Raw genomic sequence first — 10,000 nt, 5'->3', positions numbered from 1 at the left:
TGTGTGTGTGTGTGTGCATTTTTTTTTTCTTTCCTTGCTTTTTAATGCCGTTCTCACACTTAAAGCGTATGTGACTTAAGCGACAGGTACGGACGAAATATGAACTACAAGTGCAATAGGGAAATCTCCCTCCCTCCCTCCCACCCACCCTCCTTTCTACCCTCCCATTTACCACCCTTCTCTATGTAGTATGCGACTATTGTATCACTGTATTAACTTCTTGTAGAGATTATTACGCTCGTTCATAATTCAATAATCAAGTTGGTGCGTAGAACAGAAATTTTTTTATGTTGTAACAAAATATTTGTTACTACAATTGAGACGAGTAAAAAAAAAAAAAAAAAAAAAAAAGAAAAAAAGAAAAAAAAAATAAGATATATATTAGGTCGTCCGGAAAGTTCGCGTCGATTTTGTCATTACGTTACACACCATAAATCAGCAAGAACTTTCTCGACAAGCCAATATTTGTTAGATTATATTTCTTCGAAGATCGATTAATTCGAAAGTATTTGTTAATCGTACAAAACTTAATTTATTTATTTATTTATTTAATTATTTTTCGTTCGTTCGTTCGTTCGTTCGTTCGTTTGTTTGTTTGTTAATTTATAAAAATATCTAAAGGATATTTTAACTCTGCGATTAAGACGATATTACTTGTAACATACAAAAGATAATAACAATTAATGACAGAAAAGGTAATCGTTGATGTATTATCTTAAATTTTATTATATAATATGGCGAACTAATCCCTCCGAGCTTCTTAATTTTCTAATCTTCGAACTTGTTAATCTTCTAATACTTTGCGCTTGTTAATCTTTCAATCTTTACACTCGTTAATCTTCTAATCTTTAAACTTCTTTGAATTTGACTTCGAAATCTTTACCTTTCATTCTCATTCAAGATGATTAAGAACCGACGAACACTCACCGACTATTCTATTTCGTCATTTTAAAAATAATCTTTTAAATATTGAACGTAATTATTATTAATTATGAACGTAAAATAAATGAAATTATAAAATGTTTTAAAATTTTTAATCCATGAAATGATTATATTTTACACGTTGTAATGCAAAATGATAATTAATACGATAAGTAACAAAAGTCAGTCAGACATTTTGTCTTTATCGATTTTACGATTTAATTCAAGATTACGATTAATTTTTTGACTTGCTTGATTACGAATTAATTCAGAATTTCTTCTTCTACGAGATAAATCTCTAAGATCGAAATTTCCTCTTATGATAATATTTAATTAATTAAAATATATAATAAATTGAAATTCTACGGAGGATTAATAGTTAGTTAATCTAATCGAAATCTGGCCAATAAAAAAAAAAAAAGAAAAAAGACGTATTAAAATTCATAGAAATTGAAATATCAGATTGAAATTATTTTATCTTTACGCTTGTATTAGCGCCTATATGATTTTTCAATGAAAGTGTATTTAAAAAAAAAAAAAAAAACAAAAAATTACAAATAATTTATTTATATTAAATTATATTATTTATTTGATCATTAATAATCATTTTAATTGCAAATATATGTAGAGAGAACAGTAGAGTGTTAAACGTATCTTAAATGAATATTTAAATAATCGATGTAACTGTTTATCTTTAAATCTATTAATATGAAATTTAATAAGAAAGATATATGCTTTATTTACTGCTTAAAATTCAATGGCAAACTAATTGTTTGTTATCTATCATGAAAGTCCCTTAAATCCTTTCTTCTTCGTTATATTGTTTATATCATTGATCACGCTAACGAGAAAACGAAAATATAATTCGTATATGTATAATATTGAAGATTATTAATTAATCGAGCAGACTGGTATAAAAAAAAAGAAAAAAAAAGAAAAAAAAAGAAAAAAAAAGAAAAAAAAAAAAAAGAAAAGAAAAAATAGAAAAAAAAAGGCAAAAGAAAAAAGAAAGGGAAGAAAAAATATGGAGCTGGTTATGTTTACCAGCAGGAACACGTTTTTTCTTATTTTTACTATAAAAAATCATCCGTCAAAAGCTCATTAAAATGTCAGAATGAGTTATTGTAGTAGTTATATACCGTGTGAGCAACGCGGAACGCGCTTCCTCGTGTTTTCGAATGGATCTGAAGAAAATCTGAGCATCAGTTTACATAGAACAAACAAGGAGGCAATCGTCTAGTTCATGGAAATGTAACTCACACCGCTCAAGCGTTTCTATGTAAAATTGGTAAGGGGGTGGGGGGGTAGGATTACGAGCTTCTTCTATTTTGCCGCAAAGTTCAAGGGGCGCCACTGTACAAAACTTATTTTTTGCTTTTTCTTTTTTTTTCTTCTCTCTCTCTCTCTCTCTCTCTCTCCCTCCCTCTCTCGCTCTCTCTCTCGCTCTCTCTCTCCCTCGTTCGATGAAAAATATCGTAAAAAAGCGCGTTAACTCGAATAGCGAGTACAAGTAGTTTTTTTTTCTTTTGTTTTCTTTTTTTTTTTTTTTTACTCGATTTCGACGAAGGTCTCTCAATTGAAAAAAAATGAAAGTTTAAATGAAAACACAGCTTTATTGAATTTTTCAAAAAGCTTCGTTTTTTTTTTTTTTCCCCCTTGTACAGAAATTATTCTCAAAAGAAGAATGTCATTTTTTTTTAATATGATATTTTTTCAAGGATAATTTTAATACTTCCTTCAAAAAATTCGTATCATCGTAAAATCAATGATCGACGTAGAACAGTCATATAAATATGATCAAAGCAAAAGTGTACGTTACGTTATCGTCAAAAGTGTTATATCGCGAATAAGAATAATATTGAAATTCTTTTGCAAAATTTTCACGGAAAAAGAAATTCGATATTATCTCTGGAAACTAAATATTTCTATCGTTACGTGATTTCGAAGTATCTATTAAATTCGTTCGAAAAATATTAGCACGTTGAATTATTAATAAATTCGAGGGAAAACAAAATTTTTCATATTCGCTAGCCACGCAAAAATCGCAGTTTATTTTTTTATTTCTTATCTTTTATTTTGCTCATTATTTTAATCATTGAGAAATATCTTCGGGCGAAGGATCGGATCGAGGTATAAGAATTTTTCTTCATATTCATATTTTCCATTTATATCTATGTATTTATTATAATAAAAAGGGGATGCTATATAGATGATATATAGAAGAAAAAGAGACGCTAATTCTTTTTTTCTTCTTCTTCTTCTTTTTTTTTCTTTTTTTTTTTTTTTTTTTAAGAACTTATAATATCTATCAAATCTTTAAGAGATTTGTTACCTATAATTTCATTGACTTTTTTCAATGTGATTTCGCTCATTATTATTCCTGCTTGTACTGGATATTTTCGAATAACTTCCGGTGCCTTTTCGGATATCTTTTTACTTACTTCTTCCGAACGTTTTTCGTCATTATATAGTCCAGTTGCTTTTAACTAAAAAAAAAAAAAGAAAGAAAGAAAAAAGATAGAAAGAAAAGAAGAATGAATATCGATTATCGGTATAGAAGAATGACGAAATAAATATTTGTTTGTGTTCAGTCGGTATATTATCGACGTACTTTATCGATTTACTTTATCGACCTACCTTATCGACTAACATTATCGACCTACCTTATCAACTAACATTATCGACTTACGTTATCAATTACGAGTAAATTTTCTAAACTTCGTACTTCGATCCATGACAGTTAATTATTTATATAACATTTTTGTTCGGTCTTACAAAATTAATTAGTGAAGAAACTTACATCAAGTGATTCCAAATTTACGGTCGATGTAATACTTGATACTTCTAATTTGTTTTTTTTCAAGCGCATATGTAAGTTACAAGTAACATCCAAACCTTTAATTATTCCACTAAAATGTCGTTTAAAATAAAAAAAAAAAAAAATGAGTTAGGTTAATGAATATTTTAAAACATGATATTGTATTATAATCAACAAACGATATCCAACGTAAGAAGAATTCAATTGTTATAATATCGACTGATAGTATTTACCGATCGTACATAGTTCTACATTACCATCTGTAGATATTCGTTAAACGTTCGATAATATTACTTACACGAGTTTACCCTTTCCATAAATCGGATATTTATCAGCTGCGGTCCCATTAATATCATATTCAGATTTTGTAACTATTTCTTCCCAATGGAATGCTACTTTAACTTGTAATCCTATTAGCATGAATTTACCCTCTTTGACCTGATAATCCGATAGACCGGTCATATGAAGATTTTTTAAATTTGTATCAGCACTTATAAGGGAGAAGAAATTTTCACAAAATTTGTGAAACAATTTATTTATTTATTTGTTATTATTATTATTATTATTATTATTATTTTTTTTTTTTCTAAAATATCTTACGAATTAAAACTTACGTAATATAGGATAAATTAACGTGAAGGGTTTCCTCCGTTCTATCGTACGGATCGAACACAGGTATTTTGAGAGATTCATTTCCTGTTTTCATTACGGTCTTAAATTTTTCTAAGAAAGGTTTTAAATTATCATCATCATAATTTTCTTCCTGTTCATGCGCGAAAGCATGAGAGAAAATTAAAATCACAGAGTATATTACGATCGAACGAATCATATTTCTGAAATAAGTATATAGACGTGTTATTAGATTAGATTCATTTGAGATTTGCGTAAAATTTTTATTGTTATTATTTGGAATTGATGAATTAATATGTATACTTATACATACATACATACATACATAAGTACTTCGAAGGATTATTTAATAATCTATATTAATTAATTCATTTTCGTATAGATTGAGTTAATTATAATTGACATATACTTACAGTTTCGATACGCTAACATCTCTCGAAAAACATTGAGAAAATTATACGAGACGACCGTTTTTATAAATCCTCGATATCATAAATCTGAAGGTAACAACATTTTATCGGATACGATATCATTAATTATCATTTTATCGTAGTAGTGTGCGCACGTGTGTGTTTGTCTATGTGTCGTCAAAATAAATTTGATAAGTAACATTATTGATATTAAAATAGGCTGAAAATTTTTAATATACAGTGGATCGAATATTTTCAAATCATTTAAAACATTAATTATTCTTTCTCAAGATTTTTTAAGCTAATTCGTATGTATGTGTTTCCGTGTGTATATATATATATATTTTTTTTTTTTTTTTTTTTTTCTCCATAAAACTATAAGTTAGGCTTGTTGGATTAGTTGAAATTGCAAAAATTATTCTAAATTGAATTCTAAAAGAAAATTTATTCTTGAAATTATTTAAAAACTTTTGATCAATCCTAAAATTGTATTTTAGTTGGGATTAAGGATAATTATAAAATATAAAAGTGTATCAACGTATAATAATATTCTTATGGGGAAAGAAAAATAGAAACCATATGTATATATATATATATATATATATATATATATATATATATATATTTGCATATAAAGAAATAAAAATAGAGAATGGTACGATCAACGATTTAGATCATTTTCTTTCGTTCGTTTTGATTTTCGTTTTCTTGTTCTTTGTTTCCTTTTCTTTCTTTTTCTTCTTCTTCTTCTTTTTTTTTTTTTTTTCTTCTTTTTTCTTTGCTTTCATTTAAGAAAGAAGATACTCCAGGCTCATCAAATTTAAGCCCTTTAAGAAATTATTCAACAAATTCGTAGCGAGAGTGTTGAATTTTTGGGTTATTTCACTTTGATAATCATCAATCAATTGCGGTGTTATATCGGAGACAACTAAGCTTATTATCCTTGATATTTCTTCGTCGTAAAATAATCCAGTAATTGTTAGCTATAAAATTTTTATTCGTATTAATTATTATTATTATTATTATTATTATTATTATTATTATTAATTATGATCGATCGGATTGGATTAATCGATTATTAATTTAACGTTGGTATATATTATCAATACTTACGTCGAGTTCTTTGAGTTTGATTGCCGATTCGAAACTACGTACATATATGTCGTCGTCTCTTACAGATAAACTCATTGTCATGTTTAGGTCTAAACCTTTCACGTTTGCGCTAATAAGAAAAAGAAAAAAAGAAAAAAAGAGTAAAAGAAAAACAATAAAAAAATAAAAAGAGAGAGAGAGAGAGAGAGAGAGAGAGAGAGAGAGAGAGAGAGAAGATGAAAGATTTAAATATAATTTTCTATCGAGATTATAAATCGATGTATAAAAAGTATTGTTCTATTTTAATCTGATAAGAATTATCGTTCGATAATATCGATAAGAGGAGGAGACGAGTTTGAAAATCTTATCTTTTCGTTTCTTTTTTTTTTTTTTTTTATTTTTTTTTATTCTTCCTCTTCTTCCTCCTCTTCCCCCTCTTCTTCTTCTTCTTCTTCTTCTTATCTTTATAATTTTAATTATTAAATAAAAACTATCTTTCGTACGGCCGATTAAATATAATCATTTATATAATAAATTTCATTTTTTAATTTCATCGACACTACACGATGCATTCTATATGTTATAATTATTGTTTGTTGCATTATTTATTTATTTATTTATTTATTTATTAATTTTTTTTTTTATTCGACTTACTTGATATCGCCGAATCCATAAATCGATAAAAACTTCATTAAAGTCCCTTTCAAGGTGTAATCGGTAACAAATTTAATCGAATCCCATGATAGATGTAAGTTAACTTTAACTCCGACCAAATTGAGGTCTGCCTTGATGACATTGAAAGTAGATAAATTGTTGATCATTAAGTTTCTTAGAAATCCGTGAGCCCTTCGATGAGGAAAAAAAAAAAGAAAAAAAAGAAAAAAAGAAAAAAAAAAAATCAAATAAAATAAAATAACGCATCGTGATTTATTTTATTTTTTTACTTCATTCCTTCTTCTCTTTTTTCTTTTTTTTTTTTTTTTTTTTTATTTTATTTCCTTTTCTGTCGATTGATTATATCGACATTAAATACTATTTGTTATGTCGTATAATCCTGACAAAGATTATTATTATATAAATATTTACAATTATTAATTGAATATTTACTCACTCAATGATGGACTCCTCGTTAATCTGATAAACAAATTGTTTTAACTTGAAGGGATCCAAAACTGGTATTTTATGGGCTTCACTGCCGGTTTTCATAAGCTTCCTTAATTTCTCCAAATTGATTGGAGAATAAGGACTATCAATAGAATCTTCAAGAAGAAAAAGAAAAAAGAAAACGGAAAAAGAAAACGAAAAATAATCAGTTCTCTTTTGTAATCCATCATCTCTTTATTTAATATTTCTACAAGCTTACCCCCTGCCGTATCATCCTTGTACGGCAAACCATTGCAGGAAATTAAAATGGACGCTAATATTATCAATGAAATTTTCATTTTCTGCAAGTGAAAAGGAATAAAACAATTTCTTTATTATTATTTTATTATTATTATTTTTTTGTTTCTTTTTTTTTTTCTTTTTGTTCTTTTACGACTTATTTTGCCCCGATCGTTATGTCATTCGTATTTCGTTTATCTCTGATAAATTTAATATTTATTTATTGGAATAGTTTTGAAAAAAAAATGCAATACGTAATTTATCATATAATAATAATATCGCAAAAATTCAATTTATTATTATTCTTATTATTATCGTCGTTTCGTGACAATAAAAGAAAAAAAAAAAATAAAAAAAAAAAAAAAAAAGGAAGTGAAACGAAAAAAGAAAAATACAAAAATAACAATTTCTTATCTGTGACAAAAGATAATATCCAAAATTATTATCGCGTTAATATCTCCAAGAAAAAGGTGGCATCACGATCCACGATCTGAATAGTACGAGTTTTTTTTTTCTTTTTTTTTTCTCTTTTTTTTTTTTTTTTTTACTCAATCGACGATAACAAATATTAATGCGTAATCTTAAAAAAAGAAAGAAAGAGAGAAAGAGAGAAAGAAAGACAAAAAAAAAAAGAATATACTATTTCGTGCTTCTTCAAAATGCCTTTATCAATCACTTTAAAGGAAAACTTATATTCCAAGTAAATGCTTCGAGTTAAATAATATCCCAAGTGAAAAGAATTTTTGTGCTAATTAATTGGACTCGTCAACGAGAATGACTGTTCGTCGTTAAAAAAAAAAAAAAAAAAAAAAAGAAGAAAAAAAAAACGAAGAGAACGAAAGAAAAAGACATTAAAAAAATAAAAAAAAAAAAGAAAGAAAGAAAATAAAGTCCACAGTAACGTTAAAGACTCAAAATGGATTTCCAAATTTTTATCGAGCTATCATAACACAGTGCACTTTTTTTTTATTTTTTTATTTTTTTTTTTTTTTCTTATTACATATATATATGAATATATAAGTCAAAATCCACGTTTTTCAATTATTATCGCACGTTAAAATATTAAACGTTAAAAATCGGTAGCGAACTAATGAAATGAAGAAAAAGAAAAAAAAAGAAGGAGAAGAAAATTTGATGGGCCCTTTTTTTTTTTTTTTTTTTTTTTTTTTTGTGTAACTTTCATCGACGACGAACGACATCATATTGTGATCGTGTTTGAAAAATTTTCGATCATCGACGATTGTTATAAACGTTACAGTTAATTATCAATAAATTTTGTTGATGAATTTGTATACGATTTTGTACGACCGATTTTTATCATCGTTTTAACAAGTTAAAGTATGTATGATACACGTTTATTACATTTCACTCAAATCGCGTGACTTACGGATTATATTATTTTCATTATTATATTATTAGTTCTTTTCTTTCTTTCTTTCTTTCTTCATTTCTTTCTTTCTTTCTTTTCTTTTTTCTGTTTTTATTTTATTGATATTAATACTCACTGTTCACGAACGTATAACCACCTGGTAAGCACACGTCGATCGGATCTCGTCTCGATGAATCGAATATTAAAAAAGATACTTTAGACTAATATATATGTATAACTACACACACACACACACACACATAGGCAGCTAATATTGATTATTTTTTGATAGTAGATCTCATTATCGGATTAGTTATCGCGTAAGGTTTATTAACGATAATTTTTTGTTATTTTTATTCGATAAGAAATCTCTCTCTCTCTCTCTCTCTATTTTATTATTATTTTTTTTTTCTTTTTTTTTTTTTTTTAATTCGATCATCTCGATCGAAATTTAATTTATTCAATTTATTTAATATTTTACGAGGCATATTTCGATAATGTTCGAAAGAATGTATTTTAACAAAATCATTCCATACGTTTCTATACACGCATTTTATTTAATACATTAAAAAATTTAATCTTTTAAAATGTTAATTTCTATTTTATTTTATATAACATAAGATAGTACTAATCAATTAATTAATGAATTAATTAAACAATTAATTATTCGATGAATAATTATTTTATACGATTAGACGTTAAGTGATCAATGATTATTTACTCAATACTATATAATTGAATTATTCAATTTGTCGATTATCAAAATGAAATACATGTAACGAACAACAATGTCAGATCTTTTCTGAATTTTATATATATATATATATATAATAATACAGGAAAAAAATAATACAAAAGTTATCAGTATATTATTAATGTTGTAACGAATAAAAAATATTTCACGATTAGATTTCACGATGATTAATGAACGATTAACTATTCTATTGTATCATTAAATCCGTCAATTATCAAATCAAATTGATTTAACAAACAACAGGATGAACAAGCCACGACATAAACGTCATGATAATGACGATAGAAAACGTTTTTTCTTAATTGAACAATAGTTGGAGACTAATTGTATTAAATTATTAGACATCATTTTCTATTATCAAATCAAATCGAATCGTTTTTAACGAACAACACGAGAATGACTAAGATCTGATCAAAATTGATAACGAACAAAAAGATTTTTTCGATTAGATAATAATTATTATGATTAAACTGTGAAAGAGATGATTAAATTTTGATTGATCGAAGTAAAAAACGAAAAAAATATTATTTCATTTTCTCTAAAATAAATAAAAAGAAATTGTCGATAATCTAATCTTTTTTCTCTCTCTCTCTCTCTCTCTCTCTTTCTGTCAATAACCTAAT

At 26.2% G+C, this 10,000-nt stretch overlaps 2 protein-coding genes across 2 annotated transcripts; both read right to left on the bottom strand.

Annotated features, from left to right (window-relative positions):
* Positions 1-3,084: 3,084 nt before the first annotated feature.
* Positions 3,085-4,922, bottom strand: LOC124425951. Its single transcript, XM_046967075.1, has 5 exons — positions 4,783-4,922; positions 4,354-4,572; positions 4,038-4,229; positions 3,722-3,830; positions 3,085-3,407 (listed from the first exon to the last, which is right to left on the bottom strand). Exons 2-5 carry the CDS (start codon positions 4,566-4,568, stop codon positions 3,210-3,212), a joined length of 714 nt encoding a protein of 237 aa, XP_046823031.1. The 5' UTR covers positions 4,569-4,572; positions 4,783-4,922; the 3' UTR covers positions 3,085-3,209.
* Positions 4,923-5,204: 282 nt separating this feature from the next.
* LOC124425950 lies at positions 5,205-8,833 on the bottom strand. The gene is made up of 6 exons (XM_046967074.1): positions 8,760-8,833; positions 7,235-7,316; positions 6,983-7,130; positions 6,526-6,717; positions 5,893-6,001; positions 5,205-5,762 (listed from the first exon to the last, which is right to left on the bottom strand). Exons 2-6 carry the CDS (start codon positions 7,311-7,313, stop codon positions 5,568-5,570), a joined length of 723 nt encoding a protein of 240 aa, XP_046823030.1. The 5' UTR covers positions 7,314-7,316; positions 8,760-8,833; the 3' UTR covers positions 5,205-5,567.
* Positions 8,834-10,000: the final 1,167 nt, after the last annotated feature.

This window comes from Vespa crabro, chromosome 8 (genome assembly GCF_910589235.1).
Source record: "Vespa crabro chromosome 8, iyVesCrab1.2, whole genome shotgun sequence".
Lineage (NCBI taxonomy): Eukaryota > Metazoa > Arthropoda > Insecta > Hymenoptera > Vespidae > Vespa > Vespa crabro.
This window is presented reverse-complemented; position numbering and strand designations above follow the sequence as displayed.

What these genes read in the sequence shown, in the direction of transcription:
- LOC124425951 (XM_046967075.1), bottom strand. Translation starts at nt 4,568, where the DNA reads ATGATTCGTTCGATCGTAATATACTCTGTGATTTTAATTTTCTCTCAT. An exon ending in TATGGAAAGGGTAAACTCGT is followed by an intron (nt 3,831 to 4,037) that starts GTAAGTAATATT and finishes ACGACATTTTAG; the next exon opens with TGGAATAATTAAAGGTTTGG. An exon ending in TAAATTTGGAATCACTTGAT is followed by an intron (nt 3,408 to 3,721) that starts GTAAGTTTCTTC and finishes TTTTTTTTTTAG; the next exon opens with TTAAAAGCAACTGGACTATA.
- LOC124425950 (XM_046967074.1), bottom strand. Translation starts at nt 7,313, where the DNA reads ATGAAAATTTCATTGATAATATTAGCGTCCATTTTAATTTCCTGCAAT. An exon ending in TATGGATTCGGCGATATCAA is followed by an intron (nt 6,002 to 6,525) that starts GTAAGTCGAATA and finishes TTTTCTTATTAG; the next exon opens with CGCAAACGTGAAAGGTTTAG. An exon ending in TCAAACTCAAAGAACTCGAC is followed by an intron (nt 5,763 to 5,892) that starts GTAAGTATTGAT and finishes AAAATTTTATAG; the next exon opens with CTAACAATTACTGGATTATT.